Consider the following 27908-nt stretch of genomic DNA (forward strand, 5'->3'; position numbering starts at 1 on the left):
ACATGAAGTGCAACTTTCTTCTAGTTGAAACTTGTTTTTAACTAGGGTGGCTATATGTATTGAGACACTCTTTTTCATCAAGGATAAAAAAAAACCCTAAATCAGCAATTGGAGAATCAATAGAAAAGATTTAGCATGTTTCATTAAACATGAGTGAGCTCGAAATTGATTTTTATGAGGAATATTTTACACATTAAAGTTACCACTATGCCAGTTGTAAATGTTAGAAGGCACAAGACTGGCTGTGAAATCAGCATATAATACTTGGATTGACATCGGGGCTTAATCTCATTGTAGGATTTGTACACATCTGGAAAATCTAGTTTAGTATTTTCCAGATGTGTGCAAATATTCCAATCTTTGCTGGCTAGTGGGGCATGTAGTCTAACACTTGGGAAGTGCATAATCTAAAATGATCTGTGGAATACAGCAGTGCTGCTATTGTGCATTTCCACAACTTGTAGAATTCAACTGTACCACTACACTGTGCTATATTTTTCTGTACTTGCTCACCTATTTATCTTTGGCAACATTGTTTTCTCATTCTTCAGATTGATTGACAAATGGCATGAAGTTTGAAAAAATTCTTCCCAAATACCTGAAAAAGCTTTAAAATGTTTTTTTAAAGTAATGTTAAACAGTAGACAATGTTACTTGCTCCACCAAAAGAATAGGAAGTAATGGTATTCCTATTTATTAATAAATGGATGGGGGGGGGGGGGGAGAAACCCACTAATATATTAAAGGGGGGCAGGGGGGACAACTGTCTGCAGTAGCTGCTTTATTAACTTGATATTTCCATTGACTCTGAACCAAAACCAAAGACATTGCTGGAATTCTTCTTGTTAATAGTATGACTTCAGTACAAGAAAACTGACATTTTTATTTGGCACAAGGAATGGGAGAATCTACATGAAACTAGTGCTTGGAAAAAAGAACTGTACATTTCATAAAGTTGTGAGATATTAGAAATAAAGCATGGGCTTCAAACAATCATAAGATATCTTGAAGAAAAGGCAGAAAGCTTCTTAAGCAAATACAGAGTAGTTTTGAGGTTAGCTTCATAAGCTTGCATTGACATAGCCTTTCCTGTGTGTTAGTTCTACTACATAACTTTGTGTTGTTTTGAATGCAAGTCCACTGATATTTTCATTCTCAGAAATGATGATCCAAAAGTAATAACCTTATTCTCATTCCTTTGAGGTGAACATCACTCAGCTTTGGATTAGGAGCAAATTTGGAGCAAGTATATTAGATTTTCATAGAATCATAGAATCAAAGAGTTAGAAGAGACCTCATGGGCCATCCAGTCCAACCTCCTGCCAAGAAGCAGGAATACTGCATTTAAATCACCCCTGACAGATGGCCATCCAGCCTCTGTTTAAAAGCTTCCAAAGAAGGAGCCTCCACCACACTCCGGGGCAGAGATTTCCACTGCTGAACAGCTCTCACAGTCAGGAAGTTCTTCCTCATGTTTAGATGGAATCTCCTCTCTTGTAGTTTGAAGCCATTGTTCCGCGTCCTAGTCTCCAAGGAAGCAGAAAACAAGCTTGCTCCCTCCTCCCTGTGTCTTCCTCTCACATATTTATACATGGCTATCATATCTCCTCTCAGCCTTTTCTTCTTCAGGCTAAACATGCCCAGCTCCTTAAGCCACTCCTCATAGGGCTTGTTCTCCAGACCCTTGATCATTTTAGTTGCCCTCCTCTGGACACATTCCCACATTCAGGTTCATGTTACAAATGGACAAAAACAGAAGTTCTCAGTTTTGTTGTTTCTCATACAGTAGAGTCTCACTTATCCAACATAAATGGGCCGGCAGAACGTTAGATAAGCAAAAATGTTCGGTAATAAGGAGGGATTAAGGAAAAGCGTATTAAACACAGAGCCACTTCCGAGCACAATTCAACGTGCTGGACTTGGCCTATAAACCCCTATACGGTTCCAGCCCAGCTTACCTGTCCAAAAGTATCTACGTCCTGCCTTGTAGTTTAAGATCATCCGAGGAGGCCCTGTTCTCAGTCCCGCCAGCTTCGCAAATATGGGGACGAGGGACAGGGCCTTCTCAGCAGTGGCCCCAAGCCTGTGGAACTCACTCCTCAGGGAGATCAAGTCAGCTTCATCCCTCCTTTCTTTAGAAACAAACTTAAGTCATGGTTCTGGGACCAGGCTTTTGGACAGCAGGCATGACAGCACTTTGGATGTTGGATTGGACTGGAAATTGTTATATGGTTTGATAATAATGTTTAATTTGTTTTTAAATCCATGTTTTATTTATGGTTTTAAATTGTTGTTATTGTAGTTTATATTTGTTTGCATGTTGTGGCATTGAATTGTTGCTAGTTTGTAAGCCCATCTCGGGGGTTGAGAAGGATGGGGTAGAAATGCTGGAAATAAATAAATAAACAGCTTTATTTTTAGACCACATCTCTCTCCAAAAGGGACTCAGGGCAGTTTATAGCACAAAAACAGGCAAACAGTCAATACCTTACAAAGTAACAAACAACATCAGGAATAATACATAATAATACACAGTAATAGCAATACACTTATAATGAAAAAAATAATGTTGAGACGGGGATAAACCAATCATACAATAAACTAGGACATGTAAACATTAAACATACATCATTGAAAGGTTAGACATGAGTTGCATATGAAATGGATAACACAAGGTGTTTATTAAAATTTATCATGGCCATCATGTAGTGCAAATGGATTTGCCGGTGTTCCAGTGAAATAGTATCTTAATCCTCCTCCTCCTCCTCTCCATATGCTAAAGTGTATAACTGCATCTTCTAAAGGTACTGTCTTAGGGTTCAGATCTCATGAAACCATAAATTAACAGCTTTTAGCATAGTGATGATCACACTGTGACCAGAGACCTTAGCTTGTTGATTCCTTTCTCATTTAGAGTAAAACAGGATGTGTTTCCTAACCACAACTCTTTCGATTTATGACCTCATGAGATGGCTGATTTACCCATTATACACTCCTTTTTCTGTTTCACCATGGAAACCCTTCCAACAACACACATGAACTTCTGGCCGGACTCCATAGTGAAAGAGGAGAGGAAGCGGCGGGAAGCTTCATGTGTTGCCTTTAAAGCAATGGGGGGAAGCTGGGTGGCAACACTTCGCCCTATAGAATGGAGGTCCAGGTAAAGTGGATATTGTGGGGCGTGGAGTGATGGGATCACCACTCCCCCTTTTGGAACTCCATGGATTTGCTACAATGCATGGTGAATCCTAAGTCTAAGGTCCTTAGGGCACATCTTTATTTTTCCTTTATTATTCAAGATTTAGGGACTTAAACTTTCCAAAATATAACACCAAACCAGTGTTCAGATTATTATAACCTCTAGCTTTTGCAAAGTTGAGTCTCTGAAATGTCAGTGTTTTATCAATCACTGTACAATAGTGTCCTTCAAAGAAGGCTTTGATTCGACTCTCTTTTTCAGATGCAATTGTCCTCTGGAGTTCTGCTGTCTGGGACTCAAAAGAGAAAAGGAGGGTTCTTTGATGACTAGACTTGCACAGACATCCAGCTGTGACATATGTGCCTATATAGTCTCTTACGCCCCATCAAAATCAGCCAGCTGCCAAGCCCTGTGGGGCCCCATGGGGCTTCTTCAATGGAGCAATGTATGGGGAAAGGTTCTGCTCCTGGTGTTCAATCTAGGATTTTCACCTTTATATTCTGCATTTTATTTCAGATGGGAAAGGGAAATGAATGCTAACTTTTATAAGGAATACATCTTTTATTCTATCATTTGTGAACAGCTGTTCTTTCCTTAATCACTGTCATTGATGAAGACAATTTTGCACTAGTTATGTGGCACTAAATTGACTGCACTCTATGGTAACCCCATGAATGAGAAATCTCTAAGAGAACCTATTATTAACAGCCCTGCACTGTTTGCAACATACAGTAGAGTCTCACTTATCCAACCTTCGCTTATCCAACATTCCCTGTTATCCAACGTGCCTTGCTTGCTTCTGGTTTGGAAGAATAAAAACAAGGCTCTTCCTCTTCCTCAGAGAATTGCAACAAGGCTTCCCTTCCTTCCTCTCTTCCTTCTCTGGCTCCAGCTCCGGACTCCACTTCCCTCCTTGATCTCTTTCTCCTCCCTGGGGCCTCACATTCAGCCCAGGCAAGGCTTTGGGGAAGCGGCGGGCCTCTGCATGGGGAAAGGGAGAGCCCAACCCAGGCTGACTGCTGTCCTGGCTGCTCCACTGGCCTCTCTCTGGCGCTCTTGACCTCAGCGCCCATCCTCACCTTGCTCCCTGCAGCCCTGGCCTTTCTCTCTCTCTCTCTCTCTCTCTCTCTCTCTCCCTCCAGCAGCAGAAATATTTGCTTTATGGAAGAGGGAGGGAAAGAAAGAAAGAAAGAAAAAAAGAAAGAAAGAAAGCAGGCACTGAAGGCGGGAGGGAAGGAAGGGGGGGGGGGTTGAGTGCGGGAGGAGCCTGGGAGTGATGTCAAGAGCCCCCACTCCCTCCCTCCTGCCTTTGCTCCAATTTAATAGGCTTTTCCCTAATCCCTCCATATTATCTGACATTTTCATTTATCCAACATTCTAGCGGCCAGTATATGTGGGATAAGGGAGACTCTACTGTGCCCACTACACATTTCTCCTATTTTTCTACTGATGTCAACTTTCCTCAGTATTATTATCTTTTCTAGTGAACTATCTGATAATACCATAATTATTGGATTACCTGATAACATACCCAAAGTATAATTGTCTCAGTTGAGTCATTTTAGCTTGTAGTGTGAGATTCAGTATGGTTTTGTTTAGGACTTTTTTTTTCTTTTTGGAAGTTCATTGCACTTCTAAAATTCTGTTCTAGAAAAATAATCCAAATGCCTCTGTAACTTGATATGTGCCTTTCCAATTTATGGTGTTTCTAAGGTGAACGTATACCAGGATTTTCTTTGCAAGATTTGTTCAAAAGTGCAGGCTGAGAGAGTATGACTTAGTATCATAGAGTCATCAGGCTAGAAGAGACCACAAGAGCCATCCAGTTCAACTTCCTACCATGCAGGAACATCCAACCAAAGCACTCCAAATAAGATCAGCCGGAGGTTTCCATGTCAGAAGACAGTCAAATCCTGCTATCTAATTTCATAGTCAAACTATATCATCCTGTTTCTCCTGTCCCTGAAAACATAAAACTTGCACAGCTGTTTTAGTTCCAAATTATGAATCATTAATGAGTTTGAATTAACCACTGTTATAATGTGAATTCCATGGAGATATGTCCCTACATTCTACTTACTTTCTATGGAGACAAGATGCAAAGGAATCAAGAGTTGTTCTATCCTTATCAGCTGTCTAAAAGATACACATATTGACTCTGGCATACACAATCTCTTCTATACAACTACAAAAATGCAGGAATCTTCTCCAGTTGCTTTACTTTGTTTTCACTCTATTTTACATCCCTTATATGTTACCAAGATAGGAAACTACTCCTCATTTATACTTTCTTCTTTTGTTGTCATGCCACAATGCATCATTCAGTGTTGTGCAACTCTACTGTGTCTTGCTGCATACCTGAACTTTTGCTTTCTTTTGCATTTGGTGATGGTGAATGGCCAAATAGTGCAGTATTGCTTTGTCTGCTAATCCAGCATCAGATTTGAAGGGAATGTTGTGTTGTGCCCATATTAGGAATCCCTCAGTCATTTGAGAGTGAGAACATTGTGTTGATGTTACTGGTAATAAACATTCATTTTAAAAGCAATAGTAGCTAAGTACAGAATGTACAAATTGAAGGTATATGATTTATCACCTGAAGGTATCTGATGCAGCAGTCTTTTTTAAGATCCAGTTCTGGATTGTACGTGAATGGAAGGCACTCTAATTCTGTGGAAATAAAATAAAATATAACTGAGGAATGTAATGTTTTAGACCATTTTCCATAGCTTTTCAACAGTGTTATCATAAAACAGGCATTTTCACAAAGAGTAGAGAAACACGTCCAATGGAAATCTGATGAAAACATGAATAACTAACACAGCAGCTCATACAAAATGCCCTCTACCACATCTAGCTGTAAAACAAGGTGTTTTCTGCTCCTTTGGCATTCCAATTTCAAAGGGAACATTCTGCTACTCAAATTGTCAGGTTTTCATCGCTGTGAACTGCAGGCCTTCTGTCTTTTCAGAACAAAGAGAGACAAAGTGTATGGGAAACAGCTGCAATCCAAAAAAGATTATTCAAATAGTGAATATCAGCAAGGGCGACATCTCCAGAATTGAATGCAATTAATTAATTAATTAATTAATAAAAACAATAATAATCAGAGTGGCAATTTATGTCCCATTAACTCTGTGGCACTACCAAAGGCATCAGAGGAATAAAAAAATGTAATTAATAATAATAATTAGATGGATGGATGTTATTCTTGAAGTGACTGGCTTGACCTTGAAGTAGCTGAGGGTAGCCACGGCAGACAGGAAGCTCTGGCATAGGGTGGTCCATGAGGTCACAAAGAGTCGGAAATGACTGAATGAATAAACAACAACAACAATAATTTTTATTTCTTGCCTGACTCTCCTCACAGCTTGAGGTGGGTTGCAACATTGCTAAAACACACATTCATCTGAAAACATTTTAAAAAATACACATATTAAAACATATTTCTACAAAATACATATATAAATACACAAAACAAAGATTAAACATAAGTTGCAAGTTTAAAATTAATCATTAAAACTATCTGGGTAGGCCTGCTGGAAGAGAAAGGTCTTCATTTGTGTCTTAAATTGCAATAGCTGATCTAGCTGTCAGAGCTCTTTCGGCAGGTCATTCCACAGTCTTGGGGTGGCTGATGAAAAGGTCCTGTGGGTGATGGCTGCCAGTCAGGTTCTGGCAGGCACAAGCACATGCCTCCCACAATATCTTAGAGTTCAAGGCAGGTTATATGGGAGAAAGCTAGCCTGTAGGTAAACTGGACCTAAACCATGTAGGGCTTTGAAGGGCAAAACCAACACTTTGTTCTTTGCCTGAAGACTAATTAACAACAAGTGGAGTTACTTTAGGATAGGTGTAATATGTTCACTCCTGGGTGTTCCCATAACCAATCTGGCTGCTGTATTTTCAACTAACTGGAGTTTCTGAGCTTAGTACAAAGGTAGTCCAATGTAAAGCACATTGGAGAAATCCAACCTTGAGGTTACCAGCGCATGCAGTACCATCTTAAAATCCTCCAAATCTTGGAAGGGGTGCAGCTTAACCAGCGTTGGTAGTAAGCACTCCTGACTGTTGCACTCCTTGACTGACATTTGGAGAAATGGAACCAGGAGCACTCCCAAGATGCAAACATAGTCTTACAGGGGGAGTGTGACCCCATCCAGAACTGGTTGACGCACCCTCATCCCCAGATTAGTACCCTTGATGGCAAGCACCTCTGTTTTCATAGAATCTGGGAATCAAAGAGTTGGAAGAGACCTCATGGGCCATCCAGTCCAACCCCCTGCCAAGAAGCAGGAATATTGCATTCAAATCACCCCTGACAGATGGCCATCCAGCCTCTGTTTAAAAGCTTCCAAAGAAGGAGCCTCCACCACACTCCGGGGCAGAGAGTTCCACTGCTGAACGGCTCTCACAGTCAGGAAGTTCTTCCTTATGTTCAGATGGAATCTCCTTTCTTGTAGTTTGAAGCCATTGTTCCGCGTCCTATCTCCAGGGAAGCAGAAAACAAGCTTGCTCCCTCCTCCCTGTGGCTTCTTCTCACATATTTATACATGGCTATCATATCCCCTCTCAGCCTTCTCTTCTTCAGGCTAAACATGCCCAGCTCCTTAAGCCGCTCCTCATAGGGCTTGTTCTCCAGACCTTTTATCATTTTAGTCGCTCTCCTCTGGACACATTCCAGCTTGTCAATATCTCTCTTCAATTGTGGTGCCCAGAATTGGATGCGGAACAATGGCTTCAAACTACAAGAGAGGAGATTCCATCTGAACATGAGGAAGAACTTCCTGACTGTGAGAGCCATTCAGCAGTGGAACTCTCTGCCCCGGCGTGTGGTGGAGGCTCCTTCTTTGGAAGCTTTTAAACAGAGGCTGGATGGCCATCTGTCAGGGGTGATTTGAATGCAATATTCCTGCTTCTTGGCAGGGGGTTGGACTGGATGGACCATGAGGTCTCTTCCGACTCTTTGATTCTATGATTCTATGATACTTAAAATGTCATTTAAGCATTTAGCAAAATACTGTAATTTAAATGTTGGTGTATGCTGATCTGTTTTCGTTTACCTGAACAACTCCATTTTGACAATGCCTGACATTTTACCCATGGCTTCTATTGTTTTGCCACATTCTGCCATTTGTCCTATGCTAGAAATGCTGTATCTGTAATATCATGTACTCCCCATCTGATGTTACAGCTACACTGCCAGGCCCTGAGAACACCTTAATAAACACTAAATAATCTGTGTCTCCATTATGTGCTAGTCACATAGACTTTTGATAAGTATTGCCATGTATGCTTTAGATATTGCTCCTGCATACTTTCTATGCCAGCAGATGGGCTACTTGGCCCATTGTACACCACTTGTTCTCCCCTTTCAGGACAGAGCCCATTACATGAGGCATGTGTTTTTCCAGTTGAGCTCAATCTAGAAAAGGGATAGCAAGTCGTGTATGCTGCTGCCACAGAAGCAGAGCCTTCCCATGTTTTATTATTTATTTATTTATTTATTTATTACTGCGCTTGTATACCGCTGTTTCTCAGCCTACATTGGCGACTCAACGCGGTTTACAACACTACAATAATCAACTATATTCAATATAAAAAGCATAAAAACACATACATAATATACAATATTGGGCCACCAATATCGAACCAATGCATCTCTTAACTAAAAACGCAGTCCAATTTCATCGTCTGTGATTACCAGTCCTTGATCATCAGATTCATTGCACCGAGTTAACCGAATGCTTGTTCGAACATCCATGTCTTCAGTCTTTTTCGAAACACCATCAGCGAGGGGGCTGATCTTACCTCTATGGGGAGGGCGTTCCAAAGCTGAGGGGCCACCACAGAAAAGGCCCTGTCTCTCGTCCCCGCCAGCCGCACCTGTGAAGCAGGCGGGATAGAGAGCAGGGCCTCCCCAGAAGATCTTAGGGTCCTGGTGGGCTGATAGGCCGAGATACGTTCGGATAGATAAGTTGGGCCAGAACCGTTTAGGGCTTTAAAGGCCAATGCCAGCACTTTGAATTGGGCCCGGTAGCAAATCGGCAGCCAGTGGAGCTGGTGCAGCAGAGGAGTTGTATGCTCCCTGCGCTCCGCTCCTGTTAGTAACATGGCTGCCGACCGTTGGACTAATTGGAGCTTCCGAGCTGTCTTCAAAGGCAACCCCACGTAGAGAGCGTTGCAGTAGTCAAGACGGGATGTAACCAGAGCGTGGACTACCGTGGCCAAGTCAGACTTCCCAAGGTACGGTCGCTGTTGGCGCACAAGTTTTAATTGTGCGAATGCTCCCCTGGTCACCGCCGAAACCTGGGGTTCCAGGCTCAGCGATGAGTCCAGGATCACACCCAAACTGCGAACCTGCGTCTTCAGGGGGAGTGCGACCCCGTCTAACACAGGCTGTAACCCTATACCCTGTTCGGCCTTGCGACTAACCAGGAGTACCTCTGTCTTGTCTGGATTCAATTTCAATTTGTTCGCCCCCATCCAGACCGTCACAGCGGCCAAGCACCGGTTCAGGACCTCGACAGCCTCCTTAGTAGTGGGTGGAAAGGAGTGACAGAGTTGGACATCATCTGCGTACAGATGACATCACACTCCGAAACTCCGGATGATCTCACCCAGCGGCTTCATGTAGATGTTAAACAACATGGGAGACAGTATTGAACCCTGAGGAACCCCCACAAGACAAAGGCTGTGGGGTAGAACAGGAGTCTCCCACCTTCTGAGACCGACCCTCGAGGAATGAGCGGAGCCACTGCAAAACAGTACGTCCAAGACCCATCCCCGCGAGGCATCCCAGAAGGATACCGTGGTCGACGGTATCGAAGGCCGCTGAGAGGTCGAGCAGCACCAACAGGGACACACTCCCCCTGTCGAGCTCCCAACGCAGATCATCCACTAAGGCGACCAAGGCTGTCTCGGTACCATGCCCCGGCCTAAAGCCAGACTGTGCCGGATCCAGATAATCCGTGTCTACCAAGAATGCCTGGAGTTGTGAGGCCACCACACGTTCCATGACTTTGCCCAAAAAGGGGAGATTGGAGACAGGCCGATAGTTGACTAATTGAGTGGGGTCTAGTGATGGTTTCTTCAACAGCGGTTTTATCACAGCTTGTTTTAAGCTGGCTGGAATTTTGCCCTCCCGAAGGGAGGCATTAACCACCACCTTCACCCACTCGGCCAATCCCCCTCTGGCCTCCTTCAGAAGCCAGGATGAGCAGGGGTCTAGGATGCATGTGGTAGCTCTCATTCCTCCAAGCACCTTGTCCACATCCTCGGATTGAACCAATTGAAATGAATCCAACAAAACCGGACAAGCAGATGCTTGTGTTACATCCTCAGAGACTGCCGTTAATATGGTATCCAGTCCAGAGCGGATCAAAGCACCTTTGTCTGCAAAGAACTGAGCAAAAGCTTCACAGCGAGCTGCCGAGTCATCAGGGCACCCATCCTGAGTGGTGGGTTTTAACAAGCCTCTGACAACTCGGAACAGTTCAGCCGGACGGTTCTTTGCAGACGCAATAGTGGCCGTAAAGAAAGTCTTCTTTGCGGCTTTTATTGCCGCAGCATATGTCCTTAAAAAGGACACAAACCGTGTTCGATTTGGCTCGCTCGGATCCGAACGCCACATGCTCTGTAGTTCCCTCTTCTTTCGCTTCAACGCTGCCAGTTCCTCGGTAAACCAAGGGGCTGGTTTAGCTCGGCTACTTGAGAGGGGACGTTTTGGAGCGATCGTGTCTATTGCCCTAGTCATCTCCCCATTCCAGAGAGCGACCAGGGCATCAACAGGATCACCAACCGAGGTGGCGGGAAATTCCCCAAGAGCCGTCAGGAATCCATCCGGATCCATAAGCCTCCTGGGGCGGACCAACTTAATGGGTCCTCCACCTCTGCGGAGGTTAGGAGGTGCAGTGAGTCTAAAGCTGACCAGGTGGTGGTCGGTCCATGGCAACGGAGAGATGGATAACTCCTCAACACCGCCACCTTCCTCCCATCCCTGACAGAAAACCAAGTCCAATGTATGTCCAGCACTGTGGGTGGGGCCAGATACCTGTTGGGACAGCCCCAAGGTTGCCATGGTAGACATGAAGTCCTGAGCCGCTCCCGATAAGGTAGTCTCGGCATGGACATTGAAGTCACCCAGCACAAGCAGCCGTTGGGACTCCAATGCCAGGTCCGAGACCACCCCTGCTAGCTCAGGCAGGGAGACTGTAGTGCAGCGAGGTGGACGGTACACTAACAGAATCCCTAATCTGTCCCGGTCACCCACCCTCAGGTGGACGCATTCAAAATTTGTTGACTGCGAGATGGGGGCCCTGGTCAGAAGAATGGAATCTCTATAGACCACTGCAACTCCGCCTCCCCGCCCTCCGGATCTCGGTTGGTGCTGCACAGAGAAACCTGGCGGGCAAAGCTGGGTCAAATTTACACCTCCCGCTTCGTCCAACCAGGTCTCCGTGATGCACGCCAGATCTGCCCGTTCATCCAGGATTAAATCCTGGATGAAGGTTGTTTTGCCATTGACAGATCTGGCGTTCAACAGCACCACTTTCAATTCGGAGGGACCGCCATCCTGGTTACACCAACTTGTCATATAGTAATTCAAGCTTGTGTTGCCTTGCCAGCAATGATAGAAAGCTGGCAACAACGCTTTCCCCCATGGGATGGGGGCTGGAGTAAGTTGCATGATGCAAGGAGTAGAGCAATGGGTTCTCCACGCCTGCTGCCGGGAGCCCATAGATTTGCCAGAGTTGTTCTTGTCTGTTTGCCTTCCTGTTCAGATTAAAGGCTCCACATCGCCTTGTGTCCTACCTGGAGGATATTGTGGGGCTGATATTTCCTTCCCTACACAGACATCAAAAGAAAAGGAACAGGCAGAGTTAACAAGGGATGTGTGAACACAACAAATATAATAGTTCTAGGCATGATGTATTACCCATGTATTGCTCTCTGTAATGCTAGAAATGTGAAGTCTTAAGGAAAATTTCTTGGGGCTCAGAATTCTTATTTGGAAAGAGAGAAGTTTTAATTGTGGGGTGCAGATATCTGCTTTGCCGAAATTGGACTAAAAACCACCCCTTCTTTTCATATGGCTCACTCATTTCATGTTTCAAGATACTCATGCAGCAGATTTTTAAATTAACCTGGCCCCAAGTGGGCCTTCCACTATCCTGAATTCCAGCAGCATAAAACACCTGCTTGGCATCAGCTCTGAAAGTTTAATATAGTTTCTGTGGTAAACTATGGGAGGCCAGAGAATTTGAAAGTAAAGTTTATTGCACCAGTAACTCAGAAAAGCAATTCCTAAAACTCTTGACATATTTAGCCAGGAGGTTAGGGGTAAAAAAGAAATAGAAATCATTTTCGAGGGCTACCGTGTACCTGGAATTAAAATCCATCTGTCTTGGAAATGGTAAGAAATGTTTCACAGGACACACAGATGCTCTTGTGTTTCACTGTAAATCACTTTCAAAGCTAGCTCAGCCCCTGCTTCTGAAGGAATAATTCTCTATTAAGCTGTCCAAGTGAGTTGATCCCGTAGCTTTTCTTGGGAGATTTTTAAGAGTCGCTGACGAAGGTGGGTTAAAGAACTTGGGGAAACTGAAAGTGCATGATCTTTGGAACTCCACGGGTCTATTCGTAACCTGTAGATCATATCCTTATCTCCACCAGCACAGCTGCACAGAGAAGAGTATCCATCTTGTGAAAGTCAAGTTTTCTGGAGGTTATCACATTGAACTTGAGGTAGTAAAGAAACATTTTAGGTTTCAATCAAATCCCTAATCCCAACTAGAAAGCACCTGATTAATCTAATGCTGATTAGTAAAACTATTTATTTGAATCTTATTGCTTCACTGAATCTACTCTAGTTGTCACTAGGGACCTCATCACAAAGGTCCATGAATTCGCCACACATCGTCCTGGCAGGGGGCATGGAGAACCTGTTGCTCCACACCCCATATTGTGTGATTCATCTAGGCCCCCATTCCATGGGGGAGGGGACATCACTGCCCAGCTTTCACTTATTGTCTTGAAGGCAACACGGGAAGCTTCCTGTGTTGCAGTGGCATAGGCTGCTTGCTCTACCCTTTCCCGATGGAGCCCAGCTAGAAGTACATCTGCATTGTGTAATGGGCTCCATCCTGAAAGGGAAGAACAAGCAGTGTATGGCGGAGAAAAGAAGCCCGTCTGATGAGGTTGTCAGAGTTGCATTTCAACTAGCTCTTTCAGAGCCATAGAATTTTAGAAGTGCTATAGCATTGTTGGCAGATAGCCATCCACACTGGTGACCTTAGGGTTGTACTTCTGTAATGCACTTTACATTGGGCTACCTCTATCAAGTTTGGAAATTCCAGTTAGTTCAAAACAAGACAGCCAGACTAGTTACAGGAGTAAGCATATTATACCTATTCTAATGTCAGTCCACTGGTTGGCAATTATTTTCTGGGCAAAGATCAAAGTATTTATAACCCTACATGGTTTGGGTCCAGGTTAGCTTCTCCCTTACAATCTGCCACAAACACGTAGGTCCTCTGGGGGGGGGGGGGGGGTACTCCAGTCAGCCAAAACCTGACTGGCAACCATCACCCAGAATACTTTTTCATCAGCAGCCCCAGGACAGTGGGAAAACCTGCCAGAAGAGATAAAACAGCTAAATCAGTTGTCCAGACACAACTTAAGATCTGTCTATTCCAGCAAGCCTACATAGTCATTGTTAATTTGTGAAATTAACCTACATTTTATCCGTAAATTTTATGCTACATTTTACCTGTGTGTATTTATTATATGTATTTTAATGGTGATTTGTTCTAGCTCATTGTTTTAATTACATTGTGTCCTGCCTCAAGCCACAAGAAGAGGCGGGTAATAAATTATTACCATCATCCAGTGTTTGTTTTTAAACTTCCAACAAAAGAGGTTTTTAATCCAGGTCACATCTACATTGACTCTTTATCCTGCAACCAACATGGAGTGTCAATTTCCAGATCGGCAAAATGATGATTTTGACTCCTAGCCTCTGGCCACTATAGAGGTGGAAAGGAGTCCTAACTGTCCAGTGGCACCAAACCCAATTAAACATTGCTGGATAGCACCCTTATTGTCCTCCTCCTGTTCTTGTTGTAGCAGTGCCCAACATGTGCAACATGGCTAGTGTCCATGGCTCATTCTGGAACGACATTGGCATAGGCAAGGGAAGGGAAGAGGAGGAATTGCCTTCTCCCCCCCCCCCCCCCCCCGCAAATCATCCTTGTGCCCCAGCTGAGTCATTTCAGGTAATGTCCGACAGACACTAGCCATGTTGCACCCACTGACTGCCACTATGATGATAATTGGAGGGAGACAATGAGTGCCATCCCATGTTCCTGGGCCACCTGAGCCAAGGGAATAAAGGACAGCTATGTAAACAGTTGTGACCATTTCCATCAAAGAACTAGCCCAATTATTTACATTAGCCCAAACTTTCAGATTGCTCTAGATTCTCAAAGAAAATTTAGACAACCGTCAACTTTTGTTAATGTGGTTCAAAACCACATTAAAAGTGTTGACCCCTGTTAACTCAAATCAGCTTCATGAATCGTGCTGCTGCCACATAGCTGATTTGCCCCCCTACCCCTGTTTGATATAATAGGTCTGTGGTGATGTGCCCAAGACTGGATGTATGTGTTTAATTTTCAAATATGTCATGAGAGATGGATCAGAACGGTGCAAGTAGTTTGAACCTTGGTCTTCCCAGACTAAGTTCAACACAAATAAAGCTTTTTTTAACATATGAAACTAGAATCCAAAATAGAGAAGTTAATCAAGTGAAATAACTGAATGACCTCCTTGAGTGATCATATAACAGGGATATGAAATCATAGATGAAGAGAAATGTGTTTGAAACATGGAAGAAAAGGAGGTTAATTTTAATACGGAATGCATTTAGCTTCAGGTGATGGCTATAAAACTAACTCTGTGAAAAATATCCTCTCTTGCCTCTTAAATTTACTTGAAATATTTGGACTATTCATCCACAAATGTCTGATGGTGATCTCTGAAAGCAACTCATGGAAACACAATGAGATTTTTGTTCATGGAGCTGTTTTTGTTTTTAAATTTCAGCTGCAGTTTTCTTGCACTCTTTCCCAAGCACCTGCTCTTTTGTTTGTTCTCAATGTTCCACTGCAGTGAGCTAAACAAGGAATCTTATTTTATGTTATGTGGCTTTCTTTTCTCTATTTAGTGACCCAGAAGAGATTAGAAATGTAAAACAGTCCAAGGGACAGGAAACAAAGAGCTAACTTCACATTTACTATATCTTGCTAGTTCTTTATACCAGGGAATTAATCAATTCATTAAGTTTAGCATTTTTTTAATTCTACAAGACCATTTTTCTTAAATGCTGATGATGCAAAGGAAGAGTTTTTTCAGGCAGTACTCCTGACCCGTATGTCATTCAAATGGCAATTTTGTTGTCCTTAAGTAGTTCCAAAGGGCAGAATATGTTCCTTACTGGTTTTTATAGCATGCATGATCACATCTAGGTTCATGACCCTGGATGTGCAGGTCCATTCATTCAGTGGTTTGCTTTTTAAAAAATGGAATCAGTGCATAACTCAAAAGGTAAATGGCCTGCTTAATTTTAAAGCTTATATTGGTGTCAGGAAGAGATGTTGTTTGCCTGAGTGAAGCAAAATGCATTCAAGATATATGGGTAGGAATTGCAACTACTGTATATTTTTTTAATCCAAGTAACAGATTCAAATGGATTAGGGCAGGAGTTTCCCCAAACTAAGGTCTGCGGGCCGGATGTGGTTCTCCAAGGTCATTTACCCTAAACTTAGGGTCACCCTAAGTCTGAAATTACTTGAAGCCACACAACAAGAACAATCCTAGTTAATTTGGATTGTTTTCAGCTGCCCTGGGGACTAGGACACAGAACAATGGCTTCAAACTATAAGAAAGGAGAACATTAGCAAGGGCTTCCTGACTGTGAGAGCTGTTCAACAGTGGAACTCTCTGCCCCATAATGTGGTGAAGGTTCCTTCTTTGAAGGCTTTTAAGCAGAGGCAGGATGGCCATTTGTCGGGGGTGCTTTGAATGCGATTTTCCTGTTTCTTGGCAGGGGGTTGGACTGTATGGCCCACGAGGTCTCTTCCAACTCTATGATTCTATGATTCTATGACAATCTCATGAGCCAAAAGCAGGCCTACACTTCCCATTGAAATACTAGTAAGTTTGTAATCGATTCACTAGACAAATTGGCCCTTCGACCCATAACTTAATCTTAGGCTCTTCTACTTTACTATTGTCCCTGCCCTGTAGTTGTAGAACACTAATTCGACTTGGCCCTTCCCACCCTAACTTATTATCTGGTTCTTAAAATGCTCTATCAGCCCTGTCCTTGCAGTTGTATTGCACAGGCCCTTGCCTTGCTGCTTAGTTTTGAAATGTCTACTATGCTCGGCTACTTGTTGTATGATAAATTATGTTTTTAATTTATGTTGTGTATGTATTTTATTGTTTATATTTTAACTCTGTTTGACTGGGCTTGGCCCCCATGTAAGCCACCCCGAGTCCCTTCGGGGAGATGGTGGTGGGATGCAAAAATAAAGTTATTATTATTATTTGATACATAACAAGATGAGTCCACAGCAGATACTCTGCTCGCTGTTGTATTGGATCACACATCGGACACTTCCCAAGTGTCTAGGACTGTGTGATGTATCAGTGAATAATGGTTGCAGATCCCAGTAAGACGGCCTTCTGCAGGTGGCAGATGGTAATTTTGTCAGCACCAAGGTCATTAGGCACTGCACCCAGTGTGCCGGTCACCACTGGGACCACCTTGATTGGCTTGTGCCAGCGTCTTTGCAGTTCGATCTTTAAATCCTCATATCGTGTCAGCTTTTCCAGTTGTTTCTCTTCAATCCTGCTGTCACCTGGGATTGCAACATCAACAATCCATACTTCATTTTTTAACATGATCGTGAGGTCAGGAGTATTGTGCGCCAAAACTCTGTCTGTCTGAATTCAGAAGTCCCAGATTAGCTTGACGTGTTCATTCTCTGTAACTTTTTCCGGCTTGTGATCCCACCAGTTCTTTGTCACAGGCAGATGGTATTTGTGGCACAAGTTCCAATGAATCATCTGAGCAATGGTGTTATGCCTCTGCTCGTAGTCTGTCTGAGCAATCTTCTTGCAGCAGTCCTATTATTATTATTATTATTATTATTATTATTATTATTGTGTTGGTTGAAATTGTTCTTCTTTTTAAATTTTGCATTGCTCTTTCACGGTTTTTTTGCACTACAAATAATATATGTGCAGTGTGCATAGTTGGGTTTTTTTCCAACTATAGTTGAGCCCCTCAACAGTCCGTTGAGCCCCTGAATTGGCCCTCTGCTTAAAATGTTTGAGGATCCCTGGGCTAGAGCATTGATGAAGACTGTAGAAATTGAAATGTGACTGGGTGTTATATGTTTCACAACTTCATTTATGAGGAGAACATACACAGGGACAAAAATGTAGTATCTCTTTTAAGTCAGCAGAGATCTGCAAGGGAGATCTCTAAGTGCAGAATTGTAACAGATCAGAATGATGAAAGTGCAGTTAGAAATGGCAGTTTCCATATCTGTAAATATCCCAACTTTCTAAAAACCTTTGTTCTTTAATTCTGACTTTTTATAGAAAAGAAAACACATAGTTGTGTAAGGGTAAAAACAGCAGAAAAGCGGATATGAAACAGTTGCTTCTGGAATTGTGCCTCTTGCTAACTCAATGCTTTTCTTACCATTTTTGTCTTCTGTTCTTTCTTCTTGCTCTGCAATGCAAACAGTTGGATGCTTGTCCAGGAAAGAGTTGGGCACCTTGAGAAACCTTTCCGGATCTTCTTGGAATATACTCCTAGTGGGAACAGAAGTGTTGCTGCCATCGATTCATTTGCAATGAAGAACTGCAGCATAGGTAAATGTTTTTGTTGTTCATTGTAATGTATTCGCTCAATCTGAAATTTCTAGTATAAAATTCTGATTATAGAAATGCTTGGAACTTTCTCCATTTAGAGTCTTCATCGTAATCTCAGCTCCACCACTCCTTGTATATCAGTGTTTTCAAAACAAGACTTGATTCTGATTCCAAAATTGTGCTATTTTGGGTTTTTTATGTTTTATATTTTTGGATTTGTTTAGAGTTTTAATTGTTTTTATCTGCTTTACCTTTCTAATTGCTGTAGCTTTAGTGTCAGGTGCCATTTGATTTCATCAGTATAGAAAGGCAAGACAGAAATTGTTGCAACAAATAATGAATATCCATAGGTAATCTCATCTCACTGGTGCAGATTGTTTCATCAGATACTGTCGATGATCTGGAATATTTCATTCCCTTTCCATGACAATTCCCCTTCAAGCATCTAGCATTATACAAAGATCTTCAATTTCTCACCTTTTTTGGATATTCTTTTTTGTGCAATACAGCTCATTAGTCTTTTTATAGAGCTACCATTTTGTCTTCTCTGCCACATTCTACATTATTCACACTTTGAAGACCTGAAATATTAACTATGTATGCACAATGAGACATCTTGTAAAGAAATTCTTCCCAGCTTCTATAAGGAGACAAATGTCAGTGGTTTTTTAAATCATGTCAGAAGCGACTTGAGGAACTGCAAGTCACTTCTGGTGTGAGAGAACTGCCCGTCTACAGAGATGTTGCCCAGGGGGACACCCAGATGTGTTATCATCTGTGGGAGGCTTCTCTCATGTCTCTGCATGGGAAGCTGGAGCTGATAGAGGGGAGATCACCCCATCTTGCAGATTCTAACCACTGACCTTCAGGTCAGCAGTTCAGCTGTGGTTTAACCCATTGCACCACCAGGGCTCCTAATATCAGTGGTGAACATAGCAAAAGTGAACTGGTTCATAATTCTGTTACAAAATAGGTGGAATTTTAGGGCTCTAGAAAACACATGAACACAAAAACAGTGTTTATAATTGAATTATTGGGTATAGTTTCAAGGCTTGCAACAGGAATACTACATTCATAATTTACTAAAACTTTTTTCTTATTCCATTGAATGTCTCTGTCTGTGAGAAAAATACCACTAGGTAATGCTGAATAAGGAAATTATGGGAATCTGTACCAGAGATTCTTCTTGAGAACGTTAACCTGAGGAAAATTTCTAACCCTGAATGAACATTACATAGTTTCTCAATTTTCTTGTATTTTTGATAATAATGTCAGAACATCTATTTTTTGCCCCAAGTTCCTTCCCACCCCAACAGCATCATGAAGATATTAGTATAAAGTTTAAAATGTAAAGGGAATCTGTGAATTAAACTGCACAAAACCATATTATGAAGGTATATTTTGCATATTTGCACCAGTACTATGAAGTTTTTTAAATGAGTATTCCTTTCAGTGACTTTTTAAACCCAAGGCTTCACAAAAAGCAGATGAAGAAATTATGAGCAGGGTGGAAATATGGCTTTTGAAAAAGGTGTTTTGAAAGACAGAATAATCTCAGCCTGTATGAACATTATCTAACTAAGTAATGCAAAAGGCCATAGAAGTAACCTTTCATCAAGCAGTGTCTCAAGAAAATGACCTTTTGAATTGGAGATGTGTGCTGTTCAGTGATGTCAGTTTTTGGTTACACAAAATACATTTTAACTTCCAGAAAAGAAGCTCTCACAAGTCATAATTAAAATGCGCTGCACAGTTCCATTTTTTCACTTTGCCAGACTTTCTCTAGTAAGAAAAAAGATGGAAGATATTATATGTTTAATGGTTTTAGTTATTTTAATTTAAAGTTATATGTTAGTATTTAGTTATTATGATTTTTTCCCTTTCTACATATATGTGAACATTGAATTTTTGCCATTAATACATTGTAAACCACCAAGAGTTCCCACTAGGGGTGAGAAAGGTGGTACATAAATATAGTAAATAAATAAATAAATCAGGAAAACTTCTGCAAATTGAAGCCAACAATATACGCGCCACCATGAAATTTTAATGGCAATTGCACAATAAAGGTCTCAGACACACACACACACACACACACACTGTTTCAACTAATGGGTGGCTAGTACTGTGTTTTCAAGTGCCATATGTTCAAGACCAAAGCAATAAAATCAAAACCAGAAAGACAAGACTGTCATTTCAGATCCATAAAAGAGTGTCCCAACTGCGTCATTACAAGTTTTGCATATTAACTTTTACTATGAAACATATTGGATGATACAAACAAGTAGATATGGATTGGTGCAGAAGGGAGATAGCTGATGGATGTCTGTTTATCCCTGCCTGCATTCTTTCCTGAAAATGACTTACTTGCACTCAGACATATGTATGCTAGAAATATTTCTCCTATACTTCTGGATCTGGAAAGTTCCACTTCTGTCATTTTTTTTACCTCACAATGTGTGAAATATACAGAGAGCCACAGAACTGGGACAGGGAGGGAGAGGAGCCCTATTAAAATCAGTGTTTGAAAGCTCATTGTTATTCCTGTTGGCAGGAATGCATCTTGGACTTCAAGAAGCCTTAGTAGAATTGTGCTGTACAATCTCAGGGTGCTCCTGCTTCAGAACTTAAAAGATCTGGTACCTTTGAAAAGTACTTGAGGTTAAAAAAAACAAGGAAACAAGAGTGATTCACTGATGAGTTGACTCAGATTTAGGACATGAGTACTATGTTTGTTGAGCACCTTTGAATGTGCTATAGATAAACAACTGGTTGTATTCAGAGTTGAGGGTTCTTTGTGATAGGAACATGGTGACTAAAAGCTTGGGGAGGGGAGAGTGATGCAATACAAAAATTTCATATCACCTAAAGGGAGGTATTTTTATGGGTTCAGGAATTCTGGGACACTACAGAAAGCCCAGTGAAGTTACTATGTAGTAGAACCATATATCCGTACTAGTCAACTCATATTTCCATTTTAGATAAAGGACCTCCTCACACATGCCGCTGGAATGGCTGAGTATTACCACAGATTGTTGTGATACTGTTGGCATCAGCTGAGGGTGTGGGGACCTATTGCCCTCATGCCCCGCACCATCTCAGCTTCCCCCCATCTCAACCTGACGCCTCAGGAAACCTGTTCAACCCATCTTTCTCTATGGAAAGATGGGAAGCCTTCCATTATGGCTGCTGATTTTTTTTAATTTATTTTTTATTTTTATTTTTTGTGGATGAAGGGGGTTTGTCCCACTTTCACCATGGATCTGCCCAGGAAGTACTTTTCTGGTGTGTGATAGGATTAGGCAGGCACTGTGGCAAAACAGCAAAAAAAAACCCATCTCCACCACCCATTTTTAGCCTATGTGAAGAGGTCCAAATTGTTGTTGTTGTTCATTTGTTCAGTCATCTCCGACTCTTCGTGACCTCATGGACCAGCCCACGCCAGAGCTCCTTGTTGGCCGTCACCACCCCCAGCTCCTTCGAGGTCAGTCCAGTCACTTCAAGGATGCCATCCATCCATCTTGCCCTTGGTCAGCCCCTCTTCCTTTTGCCTTCCACTTCCCCCAGCATAATTGTCTTCTCTAGGCTTTGCTGTCTCCTCATGATGTGGCCAAAGTACTTCAACTTTGTCTCTAGTGTCCTTCCCTCCAATGAGCAGTCGAGCTTTATTTCCTGGAGGATGGACTGGTTGGATCTTCTCGCAGTCCAAGGCACTCTCAGAACTTTCCTCCAACACCACAGTTCAAAAGCATCTATCTTCCTTCGCTCAGCCTTCCCTAAGATCCAGCTCTCACATCTGTAGGTTGTGAGAAATAAAGCCTTTGTGCAGGTGGGAGAGAGAGACCCACGTGTCCTTCTGTTAGGCTTCCAACAGTGAGACTGAAAAAAGTCCTCCTTTCCCTCCAAAACCCTGGGGAAAAGGGCAGGTCTAAAGATTCTAATGATGATTGGCAGGTAGCTGGACCTACGACTGCAACCTGAGAGAAGCTATCTTATTGCAGAATGCATGGCTTAAATAGATTAATGCAAACTAGCAGTGCAAGAAAAAGAAATTCAAATCTCCTGGCACTGCCGTGCAGCACATAAACTGTACCTATTAGGGTATCCCTCTATCTCGACCCTAGACAGGATGCATTTGTCAGAGAATATTGTGTCCTGCAGGACATGGTGATGTTTCGTATGTGTTCCAAAATCAACTGATATGAAGTCAAACCTGCAGGAACATTACAGTATTTTCTTTGCTTTATTTCTGCATCTTTTCCCCCTCTGATTGACATCAGTAAGATTATAGTTTGCATCATACATAGCTGAGTTTTACTTCATTGTAACTTCCAATGTGTTTTGGATCAAGCCTTCAACTTAATTAATTTACTAAAGACATAGGATGATAACAGAGCATAATGCTTTGGGGTATATAAGGATTCTACAAGTAAAATCTCATAATGTACAGTATGTTTAAAAAGCACAATAGAAAGTATATTGTATGGTAACAACATACAGCCAAATACCAATTGTATCTAAACAGCTTTTGCTTTGATTGATTTTTTTCCTTTTCTGAAGAAAAAAAAGGTACCCTTCCATCCTTTTTTATGGGCAGACCCTAGCCTAGCAAAAGATATTTCAATGCCTACTTCATATTTTTTTAAGGGATGGCTATTTTCTGACATGTCATCCACTAATACGTGAACCCAGAGCAAAGAATTTACTAACCACTTTTCTGCCATTATAATTTGTAAGTGACATTATTAATAGTCGCCCAATAATTTTCCCTATTCCACCAGCTCAGTAATTGGTACAGCAATATTTAGTAATTGATGGCAATTTCTAGTAATAAAAGCTGAGTTCATTTCCTGAGTAATGTATTGACTTATTAATGGCATTTAATGGTTTTCTTACTAATACTTTCTTTCATCTTTGAGTAATTAATTTACTAAATCATTTCACACAAAAAAACCCTTAATTAAATTAAAGTACATAGTAATAAGCACAACTAAATGATAAGTAATTGTTTTTTATTTAACATCAGTAAATTGAACACAGCTAAGCAGGAGTTTTTTCAGAGAAAAAAATGGAGACAAAGAAACAAAGCCTGTAAAATATGTGTAACATTTATGGTATGGTGTGTTTGATAAAAGCATCTTTTTCTCAAACTCAGCAGGTCTGAGAGGAAGCAATTAGCTTCAGGATTTCAAGCTTACAAGTGCATCTGGAAAGGCACATTCTGGAGAGTTGTTTTTATAAAGTTAACATCTGAAGTTCCTCAGCAGTAATCCTATTAATTGGCACTCTGTTTTCAAAGTATATATGAGCAAAGGAAGACTTCACTGTTGGCCCACCAGCAGCTGTCGGGGCTGCTTTGCTGGAATATTTTCAGAGCACAGCATGTGTAGCAACAGAGCATCAGGACAGCCCCCTTTACGCAGTGATCAGGGAGCTAATTGTGGCAGTTGGATGGGCAACTTTCCCCCCGTGGCATGTAGTCTCAGCTGCAGTACATAGGATGCCACTTTAGCTAGAATGACATTAGCTTTCTGTTTCTTTTGTTAAAGTGAAATGACTTAAGAGTGGGACTTTATCACTGTAACAGAGAGGTATCAAAGGTTGTGGATTATATATGCCAGGGTTTCTTAAACTTTTTTTCCAGTTTCCACTTGATATTTTTTGTGATTGTTTCTACCCAGGAAATCTTTATGTGATCCCAGGTATATAGGTATATAAAATGGGAATGAAAATAAAACATTTACTGATAACAAATAAGGATTTACAAGGCTTACTAAACAGGTGGATTTCTCCTTTTTACGAAGTACAGCTGAAGAGTCCACCGTAAACACCGCAAATTGTTGCTAACAGATTAGTGTAAATCTCTAGGTGGATTTCAGAAACTTTTTGCTGTTGTTAAACTTTGTATAACTCCATTGAGCTGATAATAATAATAATAATAATAATAATAATAATAATAATAATAATAATAATAGATTGTGTTAAAAAAAAGTATGGATCGTTGATGTTGCAATCCCAGGCGACAACAGGATTGAAGAGAAACAACTGGAAAAGCTGGTACGATATGAGAATTTAAAGATCGAACTGCAAAGACTCTGGCACAAGCCAGTCAAGGTGGTCCCAGTGGTGCACTGCACACTGGGTGCAGTGCCTAAAGACCTTGGCCTTCACTTAAACACAATCGGCGCTGATAAAATTACCATCTGGCAGCTGCAAAAGGCCACTCTGCTGAGATCTGCACTCATTATTTGCCGATACATCACACAGTCCTAGACACTTGGGAAGTGTCCAATGTGTGCTCCAATACAACAGCCAGCACAGTGATCTTGTTTGCTTTAGACTCATTTTGTTGTATTTCAAATAATAATAATAATAATAATAATAATAATACTCCTGACCTCATGATCATGTTAAAAAACCAAGTATGGATCATTGATGTTGCAATCGCAGGCAACAGTAGGATTATCCAGATTATTAAAGCAGGTAATCCACATTATCTGCTTTGAACTGGATTATATGAGACTACACTGCCATATAATCCAGTTCAAAGCAGATAATCTGAATGTTATATGGCAGTGTAATAGGAGCCTTTGAGATAGAGTGAGTTTACACAAATGAAAGTACGGTAGAGTCTCGCTTCACTCATCCAACCTTCACTCATCCAACCTTCTGTATTATCCTTCGCAGTCTGCCTCCCACCAGAATCCACAGCTGTTTCTCAAGGCAATCAATGTTTACAATACATTGCAATGTTTTGGTACTAAATTTGTAAATACAGTAATTACTACATAACGTTACCATGGAGTGAACTGCTTTTTCTGTTGATTTGTTGTAAAACATGATGTTTTGGTGCTTAATTTGTAAAATCATAATGTAATTTGACATTTAATATGCTTTTCCTTAATCCCTCCTTATTATTCAACATTTTTGCTTATCCAACGTTCTTCCAGCCCATTTATGTTGGATAAGCAAGACTCTACTGTACTTGTTTTAACTGTAAAATATATTTGGTTCAGAGCTGATAACACTGGCGCTTCTACTTGCTTTAGACTTCACTAGCAGGATATCTGCTTTGTAAGACCTAAACACAGGCATTCTAAATCCACCATTGCATTTTGTTCTTCAGGCATAAATGTGACTCCCCAAGAATATATGTGTGTTTTAAAAAAGGAAAATAATAATTAGCCCTGACTGTGTTTCACCAGTACATAGATTCAGATAAAATACCACTTAAATTTCGAAACGTTAATGACCTACAGCAGTCTTGAACCCATGAAGTGCTCCTATTTTGCTTCAGTTGGAAAATGAGAATGATCTGAGCCATAAAGAATCTTCTTCTACTTTTAATCTCTACATATGATTTTAATTTTGCCCTTGCCCTTAAATTAAAGTCTCCCCTAATCGAAAAGCTGTTGATTCAGTGTAAGGAGATGAACTCCGTTATCTTCTTTCTCGGCATCAAATTTATTTTTATTACCATTAATTGGGGCCATTTAGTTTCTGTGGCATTTTAACTGCACGGATTTACTGAAATTGTAGAGCAGTTATACCTTACTGAGAAAGAGGTTATTTCAAGCCTCAAACGTTGCTCTAACTTAATGAGAGCTCAACGCAGTAAACCAGTTTGCAAGTGGGTTACTGTCTCATTTCATCTTTCTAAAAAAAAGCCTCATAAAAGATTATTTATTTTAAAATAGACCATAGACTACAAAGATAATTTACATTACAATAGTCAAAGCTAAGTCATAATCAGTTCTGTTCTGTCCAATGAATTCAATGCTCCCAGGCATAAGTAAAGAGATACAGCCAGGATTTTGTGAAACTCACTAGTTCAAGAAGAAAAGATTTGCTGAAAAGCTCTTTCCGATCACTTAATGTTTATCAGTCTTCTTGAACATGGTTCTTTAAGGGTAAATCTTCCTTAACTCAGTGGTACTCAGATTTGATTAAAAGTGGAAATTATGTTATAGTTAAATTTTGTCTTTCCTCATTCCACAAAATGCCATGAGATGCTTTTGAACCTTTTTGTTCTATAGATAAATATATCAGTAGTATCTTTGACTGAGTGTTGCTGCTTGTTAGACCCTCTTCTATTTATGAAAAGTCTTTTGTCTTTTATTGTTACTTCTGTCATTTAACCGGAAATGGCAGCTAATTAGTGAAAATAAATTAAGTTATCAGTAAAGTTAAAATCAAATGGAAGCTCAGCGTATTTTTAACCAACATGGATGGCAAAAGGTAGAATTTTGTCATCAATTTAAATTGCAAGATTAAATTACTAATTAAGGTTTTTTTTGTGACTGCAAGTCACTTCCAGTATAAGTAAAGTTTATTGATTAGTCCATTGACCATATCAATATTAAAACAAAGTATAAGAAATTTGACTATCTGCAAGGACATTGCCCAGGGAATGCTCAGATGTTTGGTGTTTTACCATCCTGTGGGAGGCTTCTCTCGTGTCCCTGTGTGGGGAGCTGAAGCTGACACATGGAGCTCAACCCGCTCTCCCAGAATTTGAACCACTGACCTATTGGTCAGCAGTTCTGCCGGCACAAGGGTTTAATCCATTGCACCACTGGGGGCTTCTAACTATTAATTAATTAAGTGGTAGTGTTATGGAGCCAACAAATTTTACATTTCCCAGATGGTCCTCTGCCCAGAGCCTTGTTCTCTTACATTTTTGCAAAATGACTTGTGTGTGTTAGTCTGTTTTACTCACTTAAAGTTGGGAAATCCCGAGTGTTTAGATCACAAATGACTTGGAATTCAGGCTTAAAAATAACCTCAAGATCTATGTAGATGATCTTTCTGTATTTTATACTAGAGATTGTGTGATGTTTTCTTGTTTGACTCAAAAACTTATATTTTGGAACATTTTTCCTGGGAAACTCTGTTGGGATTATTATAGAAATCAGAATTTTTTTTAAAAAAAGGTAGGGAATGGGTTGACTAGATAAAATATAGGGGAGGAAAGGAAAGTAGGTCTATAGGTTTCTGTACAACTAATGCAAAAAAAATAATAATAAATGAATGGTATTTCTCAATTCATAAGCCCTTGAGTGTTTAGCTTACTTTTAAATAGCAATTTAATATTAATAGTTAATTATTTCCTTCTAATGTAAATGCAATTGAATTCATTTTTAGCACATGACAAATTGACGGAATGCATTAACCTTTTTCTATGAACTTTTCTGCCTCATGGTTTCATTTTGTTCTGTCTTTAAAATTGTTGTTGTAGAAAATAGATAAAATGAAACATAAAAATTTTAAGTTTTAAAAGAACAGCATTCTGTGGGATTGGGAATGGGAAGAATATTGGAAAATATTTGGAAAATGGTGGAAAATATGCTTGTCGAATGTTAGGAAACACTGGTGATGCGAATGCTGGGCTGAAACGTCTGGCTTTTTCTACATCAAAACTTTTCATGTGGCTATTTGGCAGGAAAACAATTTTCCTCTGCAGAAAAAGTGTTTTCTGCAGATATTATTTGTTTATTTGTTTGTACAGTGTTTTTCTCTTAGGACTGATACTCAAAGTAGGTTACAACCTTTAAAGATTATACAATTTTAAAACTTACAAAATATAAATATTAAAATATAATTAAATATTGCAATTATTAAAGCAATTCTGTTTAAAAGCCCATTAAAATGAACAAGTAAAAAACTGTTAAAAATAATAGCCTGCATTTTGCTCAAAGGGCTACTCTCCCCAAAATAGGATCACAAGTTGCTTCCACACAACTATTTAATCTGAAGCAGG

The 27908-nt window shown here is 40.7% G+C and overlaps 1 protein-coding gene across 2 annotated transcripts in view; it reads left to right on the forward strand.

Moving 5' to 3' along the window:
• ALK (ALK receptor tyrosine kinase) overlaps positions 1 to 27908 on the forward strand; it is a 759925-nt gene that overhangs the window by 493601 nt on the left and 238416 nt on the right. For both annotated transcript variants that reach the window (XM_060754129.2, XM_060754130.2), the window contains exon 5: positions 18021 to 18148. In XM_060754129.2, the coding sequence (XP_060610112.2) occupies positions 18021 to 18148 (128 nt within the window). The remainder of the gene's footprint in view (positions 1 to 18020; positions 18149 to 27908) is intronic.

The sequence above is a fragment of the Anolis sagrei genome, chromosome 1 (assembly GCF_037176765.1).
Source record: "Anolis sagrei isolate rAnoSag1 chromosome 1, rAnoSag1.mat, whole genome shotgun sequence".
NCBI classification, from domain to species: Eukaryota; Metazoa; Chordata; class Lepidosauria; order Squamata; family Dactyloidae; genus Anolis; species Anolis sagrei.